Source organism: Electrona antarctica (genome assembly GCF_951216825.1).
Source record: "Electrona antarctica genome assembly, chromosome: 15".
Classification (NCBI taxonomy): domain Eukaryota; kingdom Metazoa; phylum Chordata; class Actinopteri; order Myctophiformes; family Myctophidae; genus Electrona; species Electrona antarctica.
The window spans coordinates 11,576,054-11,597,279 of record NC_136796.1 but is presented as its reverse complement, the minus strand read 5'-3'; the positions used below and the strand labels follow the sequence as shown (position 1 = coordinate 11,597,279).

Here is a 21,226-nt window from a genome sequence, read left to right as displayed (position 1 = left end):
TTGTGAGCTTGTAGATATGTAGAAATGTGTATACTGTATAGGGTTGAAGTTTGATTGATTGATTGATTTATTTACAGTTTGCAGAATTACAGTACATTTCAAGTACAACTCAATACAAAAACTGTTAACGTGAGTGGACGACACCATAAAGCATTATACTTGTTTACAATAGGGCCCACCATTTTCAATTCATCAAAACATTTAGAGACGTACGAATATACACAACTATATAGTCAAAACAGGAAATCATCATAGGAGGTAAAAAGGGAAAAGAAACATATACAGTGATTCAGATTTTACGGGGGCCAGTTTCGAATTGCAGCCGTCCGTAGGTGCCCTTTGAGAGCAGTTTTGAAGAAGTCAAGGGATTTGCATGTCTTAATGACTGTTGGTAGGGCGTTCCACATTTTGGTGGCATAGGAGCGAAATTAATTTAGTCCCTTGTTTGTGCCGAATCTGGGTTGCACATGGTTTGTTGAACTCCCTCTGGTGTTGTGGGTGTGGACTTCGTTGACATTAAGGAAGTATTTAGACAGGTTGTGGTGTAGCGAATCTTGTGGACCAGACCCATTGCAAGGTGCTGTACTCTGTCGTCAACCCTAAGCCATTCCAGTCTGTCAAAGTGGGCAGGGGTGAGGTGGGTTCGGGGAGTGAGGCCAAGTAGCCTGACCAGTTTGTTTTGGGAAGTCTGGAGCCTTGGGATAATGTATGTTGTTTTGCAATAATACTGAAATCTACAAAGTAACTAAAGTTTTCAAATAAATGCAGTGGAGTAAAAGTAAAATATTTTAAATCTGAGACGTAGTGGAGTAGAAGTAAAAGTATTGGAAATTGGGAAATACTCAAGTAAAGTAGCCTACAAATATCTCAATTGTACTTTAAGTACAGTACTTAAAGGTATATTCAGTGATTTCACTTAATTCAAATATGACTTTGTGATAATCCTCCCTACTATAGAGTGTGCTGACCATATAAGGAGTTCCTCCCTGTCCCCAGTTAACCCCTGGGGTCAAAAAAACCTTATATGTTTCGTTTTTTGGCTAGGTGGCCCAGCCGTCATCCAATCATGATCGAGTGGGGGCAGGCCTGTTGCACATGCTGTTGGCCTGTTGCACTTCCCCCCACTGTAGAGCGTGCATGTGCACATTTTGTTACCGGGGCGGACTGGGTGGTTTTCCAAATCACCCAAATCACTGAATGCTCCTTTAAGTGAATGTACTCTCCACCACTGCCCTTTGTGTTCATGTCATGTTATCTCTCTACCCGAGACACAGTTTTGTCAAGGAGGTCAATTTGAGGCGGGTGCTCTTTTCTCCAGAGCCACTTACAGTGAAGGATGTAAGGATGAGACCCGTGACCTCTCAGCTACAGTGAGTCTATCCGTCACCGAGCGACACGCTGGCACTGAACTATGAGCAATACGCATTATTTCATGTGCAGAAAGTGTATATGACATTTAGAACTTTGGAATTTCATTATGTTATTTTTCTCCTCCCCTGCATGGCTTTTGTGGTTAACAAAAAAGAAAAAAGAAAGGATTATTCACATCATACTGTATAAACACCCAATCGGGAATGTATTTGGGGGTTTTTTCCTCCTTTTTTTTGGGATATTTTTGGGTCTTTTCTGCCTTTATTCATAGGATATGTTCATATAGGAAACAGGGAAAGAGAGACTGGGAATGCCATGCAGCAAAGGTCGTCGGGATCGGGACTCAAACCCGCAACACACTGTCAGGCCTATGTGGTATATGTGCCTGGACCGCTAGGCCAGCGGGTGCCCATATATGTTGGTCTTCTATCAGTATCACAGATTATTCATGAGTTTGTTTGGCATATATTTGGATAAATAGGTACTGTACTTAAACGTCTGTAATTAAGCAATACCCGCCTGTTTTATTAAGTTATACAACAGCCCTGCTGTTTGTTGCCATTATTCCTCGTATCCAAACAATACACTAAGAGGTTTATCCTCAGTGCGATGAATCAATCAACACATACAGTACAGTAAATACCTGAGGCGGTATTTGATCAGCATGCAGGCTTTTCTACAGGTGGTGTCAGCTCTGCTGCAACAAGGGATTTGGTTATTAATGAAAAAACACAGTCAGAGAGATAGGTGTTAAAATAACATTGCGGTGTGCAGCACACACACACACACACACACACACACACACACACACACACACACACACACACACACACACACACACACACACACACACACACACACACACACACACACACACATTCTTTATCTTGAATCTCTCTTTATTTTTGTCTCCTTAAAGCATTTATCAATGAACTAGAAAAGTAGGTTAACTCCACTGGCCTCAATAGATGGAAATTACATAAACACACACACGTCATTTAATTGCATCACTCATTATCATATCCCTGCTGTGTTTGTATCTATGTGCCTGCATGTGTGCCTGCGGCCGTGTGTGTGTGTGCGCGCATGCATGAACAAGTGAGTGAGTGAGACAGACATGCCAGCCAAGGTACATCACACGCACGCACGCGAGCGCGCACACAGTCCACACACACACACACACACACACACACACACACACACACACACACACACACACACACACACACACACACAGACGTCACACAGCACGTCTCTCCTGGCTGGGGAACATAACTGAACATAATGTAAAACAAAGCACTTGGATCGTGCCAGCGTGTCTCTCTCTCTCTCTTTCTCTTCCTCTGTGGCTCCACGAGGGACCATTCAGTAAAACACCTTCTAGGTTTTGGCACACGGATCATTTACATAAAGCACACATCATTGGCTGGTGATGAGTAAGGATTTGCATAAGGAGAAGTCTATTGGTTTAGGACGTGTGTTGATTTGCATAGGGTGAACTCCATTGGTTAACAGGGGTGTGATGTAACGGCATTGACCTGCATGCTTCCAGCGGTACAGCAGTTAGTCTAATGGTTGGTTTGATGGTTGTCCGTCTCCCCTATCGGTTGCAAGTCATCGTGAGAGAGGGTGATACTTTTTTTTATTATTTTTTTTATTTAATTCGTTTTTTATCCTGGAAGCAACAGTGGCTCAAAATGCATTGCAACACTGTGTTGTGAGCTTGTAGATATTTGGGGGAAGAGATTTGACCCCATGGCGACCATCCAGTATATCCTCTCACTCGGCCAAAACTGTGACTTTTCAGGATTCTAATTCTAAAATAGCAAAAGTAGCACATCTACAAGCTTAAAACACGTCACTTCGAGCTTATGTGGATCTGCCACTTTTGATGCTTGATTGATTGATTGATTGAATTACATTTCAAGCGCAACTCAATACAAGACTGTTAACTGTGGACGACACCATAAATCATTACACTTGTTTACAATAGGGTCCACCATGTTCAATTCATCATAACATTTAGAGACGTACAAACACTATAGGCCTACTATATAACTAAAATAGGAAATCATCATAGAGGAGGTAAAAAGGGAAAAAACATATACAGTGAGGGGGAAAAGGGGTGGGTGGAGGATTCAGATTTTACGGGGGCCAGTTTTGAATTGCATGTCTTAATGACTGTTGGTATAGGGTAGGGTTCCACATTTTGGTGACATATAGGAGCGAAATGACTTTATTCCTTTCTTTGTGCCGAATCTGGGTTGCACATGGTTTGTTGAACTCCCTCTGGTGTTCTGGGTGTGGACTTCGTTGACATTAAGTAAGTATTTAGACAGGTACATGAGTATCTTGGTGGTGTATCGAATCTTGTGGACCAGACCCATTGCAAGTTGCTGTACTCTGTCGTCAACCCTAAGCCATTCCAGCCTGTCAAAGTGGGCAGGGGTGAGGTGGGTTCGGGGAGTGAGGCCAAGTAGTAGCCTGACCAGGTTTTTTAGGAAGTCTCGAGCCTTGTTTTAAGGGCCTTTGAGGTGCTGTGGTACCAAGAGGTGCATGCATAGTTGAAGAAACCTTGTGCGAGGGCTCCTGTTAGGGTCTTCAAGGTGTTTTTGTTGACCAGTGAGGAGATCCTGTATAGGAATCTTGTTCTTTGGTTGACTTTTTTGATTACGTTGGTGGCCATTTTATCACCGGAAAGATTTGCCTCTAGGATGGAACCTACGTATAGGTCATTTCATCTTTCCGTGTGATAATACTGTCACCCACTCTAACCAAGAAGCCATCTATCTTGCTGAGATTACTATTTGATCCAAATAGAATGGATTCAGTTTTTCCCAGGTGTAAAGATGATTTGTTTTTTTGTGCGATGCTGTATAAGACTGTATATACGTACTGTATGATCAAGGACGTTCATTACTGTAAAAACACACATATGAGATGAGACTATAATAGGCTTCTGCCCAACAGCAACGGTATGGGAGTTAAGAGGTTAAACCTGTGGTTTGAGACACTCAGCAATGCAACTGTTGTAATGAGTTCCTGTGGGTGAGCATGCAGGACCATTTGATTATTGAACAGTTGGTATTTTATCCTTCACCAACTGCATGGTATAATCACTTAATTGTACCAAGCAGAACAAACTGATTTAAAGTCACTGAAACTTTTTGACCATGCAATGTTACAATTTGTGATGTTCATTTGTTCACACTTTTTCTTATTCGCTTTACTGACATTTATGTCCTTGGTATAGTGCGTCTCCCTGATCTAAATGCACTCGTGAGTGGCATTTGCTCTGCATTAACTGACAAAAACAAAAATAAAAACCCCCAATCAAAAAACAAAAACAATTTTCTTCAATATAGAAAATCCAGCGAGAACGTGCCCTCAAAACTATGGCATTAAATTCCTCCCAGGCCGTCACAGCACGCTGCCTGTCCCCGAAGACAAGATGCTCCTTTTTCTCTGATGGATAAAATTAAGCACTTCCACCAACCACCCCCCCCCCCTCTCCCCCTCCCCCCTTTCTCCCCCTCTTTCTCTCTCCACCCCGCCCCCCCCCCCCTCCCCTCTCCCATTCCCTCTCACACGGCGGTATAAAACCGCAACAGCTGATCCTGCGCTTTAGAAAGACCCGCACCTACACGCGCGAAGGAGAGGAAGAGACAAGAGAGAGAGAAAGGAAGAGAGGAGGAGATAGAGAAAAAATAAAGAGAGAGCGGACAAGAGCATTATTATTGGTCCCATGCAGTCGTCTTCCAACTGCAGTTTTTGTACAATACGATGTGAGACACTAACTATTTATTTATTTTTCACTCCGGACTGTGATGCCATTTTCGCCAGGTATACACGGAGGAAGACTGACGTCTTTTCATAACGTCAAGTAATTTCGGGATCCGCACGTTGTATTGTTAGTTTTGCTTTCCTTCCTTTCGGTTTCTCAAATTCTATATGTACCTTTTATTTCCACTCTCCAGCTGCCAAGATTTGATTCAGTCTACGTGTCGGTATTATTTTATTTGCCCCCGAAGTGTGTTCAACTCATAACTGGGGGCTTAATCTCGGTTGCCCGTTCGTTGACATGCCTTTGGACACCGATGCCATTTTCTTCCGTGCCGCTGTGGATTGTGCTCAGCGTGACTTCAAAGAAAAGACATTACTTTGAGACGAGTGCTTCCTCTTTCTTTCCCCGTTGAGCTGTGGTGCTGAAAGGACAGCGGCGGAGTCACAACTGTGCACATAGCGACAGACGGAGCTGTCCGGTGCTGAAAGCGCGACTCGAGAGACCTACAGGCGAAGCGAGGAGAGAAAACCTGTTTACCCGCGGCTGACTGTCCGTCCGCGCTTGTTTGTTGTTTTAACACAGTGCCGACTGACGACGGGTCACAGACGTGCCTATTTCCCTCGGGCCAGAACGAGGCCAGCATGTGTATATTTCAAGAAACCTGAGCCAAAAAGAAAGAAAGAAATTGCCTACATGCATGAGAGAAGAAGATTTTTTTTAAACAACGAGAGTAAACTGAGCGCTCGGCTTAACGCTTAATTGGCTTCATAAAGCTATGTCTCCACTTTATTATAGCCAGTTAAAGTGTCTGATAAGATCAAGGAAAGACCTCTAAATCAAACATCTTGGAAGCAGGTTATCCACAATCTGACATACCTGCTATAACGCATTCCCTCAGGTTCGGGGTGAGTCACAGCGTGGTCTTGTAAGAGCCGGTGTCTGTGCGTGCATCCGTGCGTGTGCGTCCGTCCGTGTGTGTGTGCGCGTGTGCGTGTGCGTGTTACCACTTCACCATCATGCCTCGGTCTTTCTTGGTGAAGAAAGTGAAGTTGGATGATTTTTCGGCGGCACAGCTGGAAAGTTCCTATAGAAGGGAACTTAGGGAAGAGCACACGCTGAGTCTGCGTTTCCACCATCACGACAAAGGTCAGTCCAACACACACACACACACACACACACACACACACACACACACACACACACACACACACACACACACACACACACACACACACACACACACACAGAGAGAGTAAGATAATAACATTTAATTCCATAATATATTATCATTTCAGTGCGATGGATAATATGGAGGGAGGTCAAACTCCGGTCACATGCAGGCCAAATATAGACCAAATAACCTCTGTCTGAGCATCCTTTCTGTTATCATCTTGAAGGCATCTCAGTTTCTTTATTTAGGAATTCGATAATGGGACAGACGGGACAAATGGAGACAATAGGTGACAAAGGTGTCAAACAGGATTGAAACCTACAATGTTCTCACAATGAGCATAATAATGGGAGATGTTTTCTTTGGCCATAGCCACTTGCCAAAATGTGTTGACCTCATCACATTTTTGATGACGGCTGTGGCCGTTTTTAGCCCAAGGAGTGTTTTTTAGTGCAAAACTAATGCTTGGAATGGATTCAGAATGATGAAAACCCCCTAGGCCTATAGATAACATTTCTATCATAAAAGTTTATACTATAATCACCATTTCTGGGTTCATAAAAATTCCAGTAGACTATTAAGCTTCACATGGGAGACCTTTTCTAACACTGTCCAATGCACTGTCAAGACTATGAGGCCTCATTTACTCCATTGCTATTTCTACAGTGTCCTGCAGAAATAGCAGATCTTCAAGCTCACATCATCGTGTCGTGCGATGACTGGCTATGTTTTGGCACAGGACACCGTGGTGCCACGAGTAGAAAATCTGCTAGTACGAATCAGGCTGAAGAGGCGGGACAGATTTTGAGGCACATCTGTGGACAGTTTGCCATGGCTATACCAATCCTCCTGTCTATCCTGTCTTAACTATTTGGACATTCTCTGTCGGCGTATACCGACAGAATCGTTCAAATTGTCTCTCTTGTATACATGCTTAGTCACAACACAAATTGCCCAGCCGTCACAAACAGAAATGACATCATACTCAACACACACATATGCAGGACACAAACATGCATTTTTCCTTTTTGTCTCAACACTCCAGAATACCTCAGAGGAACATTGTTCTGTTAGAAAGTTATTTACATATTTTGTTGTTTTCATTACCAGGCTGGAATGGTTTGCAGAAGTTTGAGTATTAAAGGAACAGCATCTCCAAATATAAAGTTCTACAATTTCATTATCTTTTTGTGTCCAACACCTGCCCAATATCCTGGATGTTGTATTTGTTTTGTTAATCATTATTTCCCATCACCCTTGTGTTTATAGACCACTCTGATCAAATGTTCCCCTGTGTCTGCCAATCACCATTTAAGTTAAAGGCATGACATCTATTGATTCTATTGATATACTATTGAGGCATTGGAGATATACATTATGCAAACCTGTTCAGTCCAAGTACAGATGACCAGGCCAGGCTCCAAGTCTTGTTTTAAATACTTTTGTTATCTTATTATTATTATTTTATCTTACACATATTATTTTACTATCCGTCCATCCATCTATGACAATAGGTTGTGTGGGTGGCCATCTACTGTAAATGAAAATGTGACCTTTCCAACCACCCAAATGTCAGCAAGAAATCTGTTGGCTTTTACGTTTATAAGCCTGCTGGCAGAGTTCAAATATAGTTTTTAATCTCACACAGTATTATGCTCATTGCATTTAAATGTGCTCTCCGGCGAGTGTGGGACATTTTAGGACAGTGTTTTCTCTGCACCCAGGCTCAGTACTTCATACAGTATGCCTGCGGCCACAGGCTTCAAACGGTGGCTATAGGGAACAGCTCCACTGGAGCAACCGAAGGTTAAGCATCTTTCCCAAGGGCAACTCCACAGTATAGTTGATGAGGAAGAGAGGGGTGTTTCTCATTTAGACTTTTCCCACCCATGATTTCCCCCTGCCTGTCTGGAGAATTGAACCATGCATTCCTCTGGACTAATTTCTCTTACTGTATACCCTAGACGTTCCTATACTGTACGATGGTATTTTGTGCTTAATGATTGCTGTGTTGGTCGCCATTCCAATACAATGGTTGCTGGAGTTGATGCTTCCTGTTAAAGGCATCAACTGATGCCGTAACACGTGAAAATGAACCTGTTAAGTGTTCATTCTTTTACACCCTCAGTGTTAAAATGACACTCTAGGGTTTAACTGCATGTATAGTGACCTAAGGCACTCTAAACCCTGTTTCCTCTAATAGGCACCTTCTACTGTCATGTTACACTTGACAATTCCCTGAGGTTATGGGTTACGATCCCTAGTTGATACAGTGCAGTGGTTCAGACTCCCATTACTGGACCTACATGGATGCCCGCTGGCCTAGGATGTAATCTCAGTATAGAAATGGGCCTGTTTAAGGCTCCATTTGTACCATCTCAGAGTTAGAATTAACTGAGGGTTTGTGAGCTGTCACCCACTCAGTGTTCCACAAAAACAATGGCTGAACTAGATAGTCTGTTACCGTGCTTCTTCTTCTGTGCTACAGAGCGCATTGCTGTCTGTTTAGAGAAGGACAACAAACACCACTAGCACGCAACGCATTGTTCACATCAATGGTAATCAAAGTAGAGACGAGGCAAATAGAGATCAGAAGCTGCAGTTTCTCTGATGAAATCAAGTATACCACACCGCACTGCTGCATACCAACGAAGCGTGGATGGATGCTGAGCACTGTGTCATTTTGTTGGCTACATGCACAGCAACATTGGCAGTGTTTTAACCGGGAGAGAGTTTATGGTAAAACAAGCATGTAATCCCTGATAACATGTGACCAGCTCTAGGCTTCGCTGTATGGCGGCGTCACGCGCACAAAATAGCAAGCTCACAACGTGTTCACAACCAGAATAGGGACGATATAGCCATGCAGGGTTCAAGTGGTTACATAGAGACAGTGTGTCTGTGCAGCGCATGTGTCAACATTGGCCTATTCATCTCTTTCATCAGAAACAAGGCTGGAGCAGATGCTGTGTAGTCTGACACCAGGCATAGGGGGGTGGGGGTGGGTGTGGGGGTGTTACGGCATTCAGATGGCTGGGGAGGAGGTGGTGCTTTTATTGATTGCTTTATTCTTCTCCCTCCTCCCTTATTTCCAAACAATTTCTCAGAGCAGAGGCTGCAGCAACTAGGCAAGCTTGTAAAAAGTGGTACTTTTAGCCCTTGTTATAAATAAACAAGAGTTGTGACTGTATATTGTAGCAACTGTAGCTCCTTGCACAGCACGCACACACCTACACACACACACACACACACACACACACACACACACACACACACACACACACACACACACACACACACACACACACACACACACACACACACACACACACACATACATTAATGCACGCATGCATGCACACACAGGCACACACACACACACACGGAGGTGCATGCTGTGTTTCTGTCAACTCGGCACATTTCCCGGGCAGCTTGCACAGCCGAGTGCACAGTGTTACACAACACACACATGCCACTTGCATGTGCGTGTGCGAGCGCACGCACACACATACAGTACACACACACACACACACACACACACACACACACACACACACACACACACACACACACACACACACACACACACACACAGGGAACAGACAGCGACCTACAAGTGTCCAAAGCACACAAGTGTGTGTCAGTTACTGTTAGGTTAGATCAAAATAAATAATGAATAACGTGCAGGTTTTCGCTGCTGTTCTCTCTCCAAATGTCTGTCTTTCCATCTGTCTGTCTTCCCATCTCTCTCTCTCTCTCTGCCCCCCGTCTCCCCCCTCTCTTCCTCTCTTTCAGAGAAACACAATAGCTGAACAGAAAGACAGAGATGCATTGGCAGGGAATGTTGAATGTGTTTGTGTTCAGCAGCATTATTTATCTTTTTCCATGCCAATAAAACACACTGCATTCAATAATTGCAATTGACTGAATAAACAGAGAGAGATGGACAGAGAAGGAGACACTCCATCTGAAAAGACTGATACACGCACACACATGCGTGCATGTGCATGCACGCACACACAAGAACACACAACTACACGCATGAAGACAGCTATTGACTGATAGACATGCAGGCACTAAAATCTTAAATGTTAATTTAACTCTGGACGTGTAAATGGACCCAATTGCAATTCACTTTCTGCAGACAGGGCATTAGCCAGACAGGCAGATAGCCTTTCTGTTTGGGAGGTTGCCAGCTTGAATCTCTCTCGTCTTGCAGGGAAAATGTGGGCAGGGAGTGTGAACAAAGTAAAGCGCTGTTGAGCAAGGCACTAATCCAACCATGTGAGAAAAATGGTAATGATAGTGTTATAATATCACCATCTCCATGCCCCCGGGATGTTGTAAATAGAATGTGGTCTTATAGTTTACAGTCCTTACAGGTTATTTCATGGTTAAAATAAACTCTTGGTCATGTTTCAACCCATTACTCATGCTCTATAAAACGCATGCACGCACTCACTCACTCACTCACACACACACACACACACGCACACGCACACGCACACGCACGCACACACTTGCATAAGCAGCCAGTTACAATACTTTGTTCAGGAAGTGCAATGATTGAATATTCATGACATGAAATTCTCTCCCTCCCTCCCTCCCTCCCTCCCTCCCTCCCTCTACTTCTTTCATTTTTTCTCTCTTTGCCTTTCTCCTGCATTCCTTTCTATCACTTTCTCTGTGTCGCTCTGCCTCTTCCTCTTTCCTCTGTTTCCATCTCTCTCTCTCATCTTCCCTCTATCCCTCCATCCCTTGATTTATCCTCTCTCTCTCTCTCTCTCTCTCTCTCTCTCTCTCTCTCTCTCTCTCTCTCTCTCTCTGACTCGTCTTTCTCTCTTCCTCTCATCACACATCACATCATATTATCGACCCACTTCTGTGCGCCTTTTTCTCAGAATTGCAATATGAGATTATATTACAGTGCTGTTACTCCCCCACCTGTCTATGTTTAAATGCTGTGGGAGAGCTAATTGTAATGGAGGAATATTGATTCTTATAGACGAATGTTCATCCATACAGGTAACTGTGAGGTAAAAGCTACAGGCTAGCATCGCTAAAACAGCCTTCATGTCTTCATGTCTGTTGCCTTCTGTTCTCACACATTTTGCACACCACTGACAAACACACCACACACCACACCACATTGACAAACATGTAAATGTTAATGTTGACACAACGGGAAAAAAACATGTGAATTCAATATGATGGGATATTTAATGAAGCAATATTGATGATGAGAAGGCTGCACGGTTAAAAATGGGGGGGGGGGGGGGGGGGGGGACTAGTACTGTTTGAAGACCAGCCGCTTATAATATCATTGAGGCTTATATATATATTCTATATGTATATTCTATATGGGGTCCGTTTTCTATCTGCAATAGAATCTTTCTGGCTTTGGAGGTGACTTGCATAATCACAAATGAAGACCGATCTCTCCATACAGTACACACTCTTTTAGGGTGAATTCTTCCTTCCATAGTCAAGCTAGCATGACATAAGCACCTAATTTGTCGGTTAATTTCTACTTTCCAATTACAGCTGACACTTGTCTCTCCATTTATCTGCAGGCTATATCAGTGACTATCTCAGCCCATCTCCTTATGATGACGGTGTGGGGAGCGAATCGTCTGTCATCACTAAAGTCCCCTCCCCTGACGAACCGACGATCATATATGACCGCCTCAGGGCCGACAGCTACAGTGGAAGCCATGTCGATATACACGGTGACTCGGACCAGCCGGACAGCCCGCGGTCGGAGGTGTCGTCATCGGCCAGCGGATACATCAACGGGGACACGGCCGTAAGTGAAGGGTACACGGTCGACGCCTTCTTCATCACGGATGGGCGTTCGCGAAGAAAAGCCGCGGTGAGCCCGCGAGGCGGCATCCAGAGGCATAGCTGCAGTGAGTGTGGCAAGACCTACGCCACCTCCTCCAATCTCAGCAGGCACAAGCAGACGCACAGGAGCATAGACAGCAAGATGGCCAAGAAATGCCCGACGTGCGGGAAAGTGTACGTCTCCATGCCCGCGATGGCCATGCACCTGTTGACCCATGACCTCAAGCACAAGTGCGACGTGTGTTCGAAAGCGTTCAGCCGGCCGTGGCTCCTGCAGGGGCACATGCGCTCGCACACGGGCGAGAAGCCCTTCGGGTGCGCCCACTGCGGGAAAGCGTTTGCCGACCGGTCGAATCTGCGTGCTCACATGCAGACACACTCGGCCTTCAAGCATTACAAGTGCAAGCGTTGTGACAAAACCTTTGCGCTCAAGAGTTATCTGAACAAGCATTACGAGTCGGCGTGCTTCAAGGGGGCTTTCTCGCCTCTCGACGAATCGGACGAGTGATGGGGAAAAGCAGGGAGGGCCGGTACCCTATCCTTATGAGCTTTATCCGACTCCCGATTTTCTTCCTCACCTAACTCCTCCAGTCCCGCAGGCAATACAAGCCTGTGTGGAATGAGGGATGGGGTGTATTCTTCCTTTATAGGAACTCTTGGCAAATCCTGGCCAAAATAAATAATGGAGAACATCTCCTTCTTCTTTGATCCATCCTCTCTCTCTTCTCCAGACTGGGGTGAAATCTTGTCGAGTGCATTCTGAATACTTGCCAAAACAAAAAAAAATAAAACTAAGCAAAAGCAACCTTATCTGACTTACCTTCCCCGTCTGATCATATTTGTACGATAGCGAAGCAGTTTAGGTATCTCTCAAGATGAATCAAGCACACTGCATATAAAATATTGAACACTCTGTTCCTGTCCTCATTTGCCTTTGTTTTGGCCCATGACAAACCGTCACAAGAGCACAATCTTCTCCATCTTCCTCTCTGGGAGACATGTCACATGACAACAGTCGGGATTGAAGTCAGATCTTCGAGTTTTCCTGCAATGATATTCAGCAAAGGCTTACAGACCGACAAGTAACAAGACAGGGGGGGAGAGGAAAGAAGTAACTAAAGCAAGCAAACGTAGACATGAACCCACAACATCGTGAGCGCTGGAAAATGATTCGATGTTGTAAAATGGACATTTGCACTTTTTGCAACATTTTACGACTCGATGTGAAATGAGCTGCAATGATATCTACGATGTAGTACAGTTTTCAGAACACTTTCCATTATAAAACCAAGCAGGTGTCTGTAATGTAGGAGAGGGATGTGCAGATGTAACAGTGCCTGCACCTTCCCAAAGTGGGCCAGTACCAGACATGTGTTGTTACCTTACCAGAGTAACTGGATCACCTAACAGTATCCAACCGAACTGTGTGTAAAACATTGAATTAAAAAAGGCATACAGGATTCTATATACTGTGTACCGCATGGTACATGTACACAGTGTAAAAAAAATCATATACTGCAGATATGAAGTATATTTTGCTTCCCTTTGCCCGATGCACACATGGACACAAACATGGAAAAATGATTACCGGTATTATTTTTGTTGTAAAGGTTTATGAGCACTTCTGCTGTCGGAGCTCGGTGTGGGGGAGCAAAGACAAGTGGGAGCGGGGGAGGGTTGAAATGCAATAAAGGTCATGAACTATATCTGAACCCAGGTTCTGGGTCACATGGCTTATACCATCACCAGGATGTGAGCAAAAAAACAAAAGAAGTTTCCTCTCGGCTAAATAGGATGGGTTTTTTTTTTTTTTGCCAAACACAAATGACAACAGAGGCATTAAAATGTCTGTTCCTCAAAAGGTCAAACCTTTTTTAAAGTGTTGTACAATACTGTAATCTTGTTGCCAGAAGGACACACAGTGTTCTGCTTTGTCATAAAGGTCTCGGCTGTGGACAAATATTTATTTATTTATTGATCTATTTAATTTTGTATTTGTTTGTTTATGTATGTATTTATTTATTACAGGTTTTTGTAGATTCATTGTTTTGCACATTGATTTGTTCTAGTTTTAGCCTTTGTTATGAAGATGCCAAAGCATTTGACACTTTCTAATGAATATCCTCTTGTTTTTGTTTGACACTTTAAATATAACAACGACAAAACAAACATAAAACTACTTGCATGCAAAAAAAATGACTATAGCCTAATAACGGAATCTATGCCAATTTTATGAATCTTTGGGATATGTTGCCAAACTTCTTAGATGTAGGGTAATTTAGCAAAATGGGCAATATTTCATTCATAACCGATAGCAATAATGCATGATGATATGTTCTGAAGAAACATGAGTCATAACTGCTAACGTCCGGTAGGCCTATTTGTGATATCTTTATGTTGTCACATACTACCAGCCTATGCACTTATGAGGAGAAACTTCAATTTCAGGGAGTTAACGAACCAACTTAGTGTTACAATATGAAGGGGTATGGCTGGGGTTCTGGGACTTGTGCTGTACTCTACTCTTTGGTTGTCTGAAACTGGAAGTTTGTTGTTTTGTTTTCAAATTTCCTTTGATCATTTCCAGCATCTCAGAGCTTCAGCAGTAATATCTGAGACCTGATGTTCTCATGTCGTCGTTGTTTTACCTGTGTAGACCTTCTTTTTCTTTTTTTTTTTTACCATTTCTGAGTTCATTACAATTACCATAATAGAACAGAGAGGTACACATCATTGTTCTGTTTTTAGGCCTCTGTTACAACAAGATTAATTGCCTAGCAATATTATGTAAACCTATTCATTTGAAGCAAAATTTGTCCTTTGTCAGGCAAAATTACCATACTGACAATTAGGTCATACCTACATGTATTTGGGGTCTTTAGGGTGTATGAGATTTCATACACATGTCACAACTCTTTACATTGACCATATTCACACTGCAGCCGGTGTTGTTATGTCATAATTGGGAATAGGAAACCCCCCCCCCCCCCCCTCCCCAAGTATGACAAAAGAGCAAAATGGTGGCCTTGTGGCATAATGGTCCATTGAGGGCTCTGGGTTGGGTAGGAAAGGGTCTTTTTGTACATGGTTTATGCACTGCCTGCCTCGTATTATTACTATTATTACTGAATATTGTAGAACGTAGAGGATACTACTGTAGGCCTCTGATGCTGAAACAAACCCAGAACAAGAATGAGGTTTTTTTTCCCTGGTTCACATTTGGATTCCAGTTGAATGAGTTGCATTCATCATGAATGATTTGGATGTCGGAAGTTTGAAACTGTAATTTGCAAGCCTCATAGGTAACACGTTTGGACTCCTTGGTCCTTTGAGGCATATTATGTAACATTACATGTGACATTAACATGTATTGACTAACAATTTGTTGACCCTATAGAGCCAATGAAACTCAATTAATGACGTGGATGTCAACCTGACAATATGGTTGTACTAACACTTTATCCATGAGATGTTCTGTCTTTGTCAATATTTCAGCACCAGAGTGCACCGATGAACACTTAGATTCTACTATGATCTACTGTAGCCTATACTTATAGCCACAAGCTAGTTTACGTATCATTATATGAAAGCACTTCCTCTTGCGAATTATATCTTTCAGCTTTGTATTCCAATAAAGATAGTAGCACAATGAAAAACCTTAGATTCAGGTAGACAGCGCCTTGTATTTAGAAATGTCCACCTCTTCCTTTTTATACTGACATACTGTACATTTTAACTAATAAAGAAGCACGAGTTATTGCAACACAGGCTGTGTTGTTCCTAAATGCATACATACGGATCTGTCTAAAACTGCATTAAAATCCATATGTTGAATTATCTATGAATAACCTTTGGAGTTACAAATCGATAAATAAACAGGAGGATTTCACTGTGTGACTCAGTATGTGATACATGTGTAAATTCGCCACCGTAAATGTATTACAGTTTGTCATTTTTAAACATATTTGTATGCCTGCGTTGTGGGACATTACACCCTATGCTGCCTTAACATTATTTTTTGGAGTAAAACCTGATTATTTTGCAACGAGCAACCTTGTAAATACGCATTCATGCGCCTTCGGAGTCTATTTGACTATTTCTACACAACTGTAAAGAATGAAAATGATGATGATGACTATTTCTGAAAACTCTTTTGTTGGGTTCTTCTTCTGGGGCGATTTGGACCTCCAGCCGTGGTTTAGAATGTGGTGTAAAGCACAATGACAACACTGGGCATTTTGTCTCACTTCCTAAATAAAGACTAGCTAACTAAAAAACGTGTTGAGCGCTTTTGATTTTCTATCTGTAGGCGAGTGCAGCAGTCACTGCATGTGTGCACTTCCTAAAATAGCATAATGTTGTCAGCTCGCCATTGTTCTGATATTTTGCCACAGAATGCAAAAAGTGTACGTCCGATGCGATGACATCAACAGCGTCGTTTCGAGTCATCGAGCATGTACAGAACGATGGCATTTAGGTGCAAAATAGACAAGAGTTTGCTTTAGTGTTTATAATTCATGTTCATTAATACACTTGTATTATGTGTGAATTGTTCAACCTGTCAGATAAACCCTTTTCATCACAGCCATTTCGGACGGGTAAACATAGCTGAAAGTGAACATTAATTGTGGGTGTATTTTTTGTAGGTGTGCCAGCTTGTGTGTGTGCCAGCTTGGAATGGTACAGTCAGTCACTATTACTTCATTCTGGCACATAACTGTATAGAAACATAAATTAAACACACCCACACCATTACAGGATTACCTTCAGCTGCCAAAATGGCTGTTGTGAAAAGGGCCCATTTCCATCAATGTAATGATCAATGAATCATACAAAATGTTTAACATTGACTGTTTGCTTCTCTTGACTCTGTTGTATTTTCTAGCTCAGTCTCTCTTCCTCTCCCTTTCTTGTTGTGTAGTGTGGCGATGGCACTAGAGGTCAAATGCTCTCTAATGACTGTTTGTGTGTGCGTGTGCGTGCGTGTGTGTGTGTGTGTGTGTGTGTGTGTGTGTGTGTGTGTGTGTGTGTGTGTGTGTGTGTGTGTGTGTGTGTGTGTGTGTGTGTGTGTGTGTGTGTGTGTGTGTGTGTGTGTGTGTGTGTGTGTGTGTGTGTGTGTGTGTGTGTGTGGTGTGCGCGTGCATGATTTTAATTGGTTGCACTAGGCCCCACAGGTGAATGGAGAAGCTGATGTCAGGGCAATGTCTCTAACCTTGACAATAACCCGACACGCTGTGTGTCACTCTGCATGTGTGTGTGTGTGTGTGTGTGTGTGCGCGCTCACGCGTTGTCTGTGTTGGGAACTAATGGATTGTGAGAGAGACAGAGACAGAGAGAGCGATTGCTTTGGCAATGTAAACATGTTTCTCATGCCAATGAAGCCCATTTGATTTTAATTTGCGTGCGTGTGTGTGTGTGTGCGTGTGCGTGTGCGTGTGCGCGTGCGCGTGTGGGTGTGGGTGTGTGTGCGTGGATGTGTGTGTGTGTGTGTGAGAGAGAGAGAGAGAGAGAGAGAGAGATATGAGGAATGTTATAATAATTCATATTGTTTAATAACAATATGAATTGTCTAATATCATTCTTTACAGTTACAGTAAATCCTATAAAATCAATTATAGATCAATTTGAGCAAACATAAAATGTAAACGTTAACATAATCATGTAACATTGGCTTAGTATTTTACATCCAGCCTGTTCATTGGTTAAAGACTAAGGTCCCAATGGATTAGAATTGGCCGGACAGAAAATCCCATTGATTGTGATTGGCTCTGTCTCCCTAGTGCTCCGTTCCTAAAGACAAATGACCCTCCATTACAAAGTCATTGATTTTCTCCTATTGCCAATAAAGAAATTGATTTCCTCATATTGCCTTTGCCTCACTAATGGTACTAATTCTAACATTCACTGGACCTGAAAAAAAGGTTTCCTGGCCTTTATAGCCTGTGTGTGCGTGTGTGCGTGTGTGCGAAAGAGAGAGAGAGAAAGTGTTTCTCAGAAGTTGTGTACTGCAGTAATGCTGAAAGTGGTTTCCTCATTCAAATAGTACAGTATAGCTACTCCTTGAAGAGGAGAATTAAATCAGTCTCGCATGGCTGTTCAAGTGTACATACTGTATTGTGTCTCTAAATGTGTACATGTGGTGCTTATAATGATTGAATCGCACGCACGCACGCACGCACGCACACACGCACGCACGCACGCATGCACGCACGCGCGCACTGTTTATTTAGTTTTTTAATATAATCGATCCAGGGGTTCCCAAACTGTGGTGCGTGCATCCCTTGTGGTGTGCGAACACCCTCTGGGGGGTGCGTGATATGAAATGGGTAATTGCGGTTTTATGGTGTTATTTAACACAAACGGCAAAAAAAAAAACCCCACTGTTGTAAGGAGATGTATAGAGCAGATGCGGAACTATACAGTATATGCATGTCTCTCAGTGCAGTCACTGCAGTGATATTCTGTGATTATTTGCCATAATCATATTAAAACATTTAGCATTTTCGGCCAAATACAACGAGGCTGAGCATTGTCAGCTATAGGTCAGAATGTAACAGGGTTACGGGGTGCACGGCCAAAGAAGTTTGGGGACCACATAGAATAAATTGTATTCTATACCAATGAAGAATAATTACATATTCCTAACTAAGTCAAACTAGTATACAGTCTTTCCATGCCATTGCACACATAGAGTAGTATGCACATGCACAGCAACCATGCAGGGACCATTGAATCACCTGCACACGCACACGCACACACACACACACACACGCACGCACATGCACGCACACACAGATGAAGATCTAATAAAGACACATAGATCAACAGTGAGAGTAAATCAGACATGTAGAGAATCATTTATTAATGGCTCAGGTTTTTTATATGCTAATTCTCAGTTCCCATGCTGTTTGGCTTTCTAACCTCAAGCCGTAACAATGGTATTGAATAGTGCATCAACCTATCCCTATACGGTTAGCGTCTTCAATCATTCATGAATAAAGGGTTAGACAGAGGTTAAGGCCTCAATTAACAGTATTTCTGTCTATGATACTAAGCCCTCTACAAACAGCTCGTGTAATGAGTCACGTTTCCATGTTTTAGCAGCTCCTTGTTGTTGTTTCTTAACTAGAATGGTGCACTCAGTATAGCGCACAGCTCCACCAAAGTGGCATGTCTTAACAACTCTCAATCGTTCTCTCTGACTTAACAGAATGTAGGCTGGAGCTGCTACTGAAAGCTACAGGAAATATCGCCCAAAGAAGTTACATTGAGGCTCCCTCTTTTCCTTTGAATTTGACAGAGTCAACAGTCAGTCTCGAGAGACTAGGTACGGGTAGACAATCATGCACGGCAAGTTGTGCCAGCTGGTCGCAAGCCCATGCGGCACTTCCGTCCATTTCTGTCCGTTCCTTTGATATCTACAGTACCGAGGCTTTGAGCAGCTGGCGGGCAGTTCTGTCAAAGTGCTGTTTTTTCCGGACGTGTAGTTCTTTGACTATAGTGCTATTTGTAGAAGTAAGGACACTGTCAGGACAGATGGAGGAATCATGTACACCACTCAACATGAAAACATATGCACGTGCAATATAAAATATTAATGTTATCCATATTATCCGGCAATATGAAAACATGAGTGCACCACCTTGACAAAATGAAAACATTATGAATATAGCATTAACCACATGAACCCCCGCTATGCCTATTCTGGGGGGAATAAGCCGATTGTGAGCGTGTGTGTGTGAGTGTGAGTGAGTGAGTGTATGTGTATGTGTGTGTGTGTGTGTGTGTGTGTGTGTGTGTGTGTGTGTGTGTGTGTGTGTGTGTGTGTGTGTGTGTGTGTGTGTGTGTGTGTGTGTGTGTGTGTGTGTGTGTGTGTGTGTGTGTGTGTGTGTGTGTGAGTGAGCCCGTCCGTCCGCAGCTAATCTTGCCACATACCTATATATGTCAATTATCTTCATATACAGTACATAACAGCAGGCCAAGGACCACACAAATCTCAATCATACAAACTCACAACGCATTGAAGCTTGATGGGCTTGGAGATCAGCTATCTTGGGTGCACGACACCGACGCACAACATAGTATAAACAGGGTGTAAAGTATAAACAGGGGTCACGTGAGACGACGGTGTTGTCTGAGGTACAGTATGCTGTAATGATTGTTCTGTCAAGCACCTCTCATCCATTGATTGATGGAGTCACATGCAGGAAAGGTCTCAAAACCTATTTCATTTCGTACCCTACCAATGGGGACACGTTTATCACATGCCGTATCATAAAGGGGGAAATAACAATAATTTTCAGCCAAATATATGGTTATTTATGCGCGACGATATCACTGTGTCATGTTTAAGAGGGCCTATGAGGGCAATGTTTGAGAGAGAGAGTGTGTGTGTGTGTGTGTGTGTGTGTGTGTGTGTGTGTGTGTGTGTGTGTGTGTGTGTGTGTGTGTGTGTGTGTGTGTGTGTGTGTGTGTGTGTGTGTGTGTGTGTGTGTGTGTGTGTGTGTGTGTGTCTCAGTCAATCAATATGTACAGTATGCACCACGGACAGAGTGGAGTATATTCTCAGCCATCTGATGTGTCAAATTACAGCAGGTTTTATATAGACACACAACACACAGCGCTATACAGCAGGTTTTATATAGACACACAACACATAGCGGCAGTGCTATACAGCAGGGCAGGACATGCACTGCAGGCACGCATACATTCAAAAGACATGAGTAGAAGAACACATAAACAACATGTAGCTCAGTGTTTCTGCCTGTGGCACAGAATTAAGACCGTATAGTATCTCCTTCACTGAATGGATTTGGTCTCCCGTGCAGGAGTGTATACCCGCCGGGCGGTTTGTGATCCCTATTCCTTCAATATGAATATTATGTTGTTTCTTTTCCCTGTGCTGAAAATCGCCAATCTATATAGATGGGCTGTTTTCAGTGCCACGTGTCACGGGTGCAAAACCAAGTGCAAATCGGGGAAGAGAAGAGAGCACTAGAGTGAGAGAGAGAGAGAGAGAGACAAAGAGCTGCATTGAAATTCAATCTTAGCTGTAA

General features: G+C 43.1%; 2 protein-coding genes across 2 annotated transcripts in view; both read left to right on the top strand.

Moving 5' to 3' along the window:
- Positions 1-21,226, top strand: part of LOC306938783 (uncharacterized protein) — a 235,282-nt gene that overhangs the window by 118,247 nt on the left and 95,809 nt on the right. The gene's annotated exons all lie outside the window — the stretch shown is intronic.
- On the top strand, positions 6,172-13,764 carry LOC306938628 (transcriptional repressor scratch 1-like; the record flags this gene model as incomplete). The annotated part of the gene is made up of 2 exons (XM_079522890.1): positions 6,172-6,301; positions 11,900-13,764. 2 exons carry the CDS (start codon positions 6,172-6,174, stop codon positions 12,676-12,678), a joined length of 909 nt encoding a protein of 302 aa, XP_079379016.1. The 3' UTR covers positions 12,679-13,764.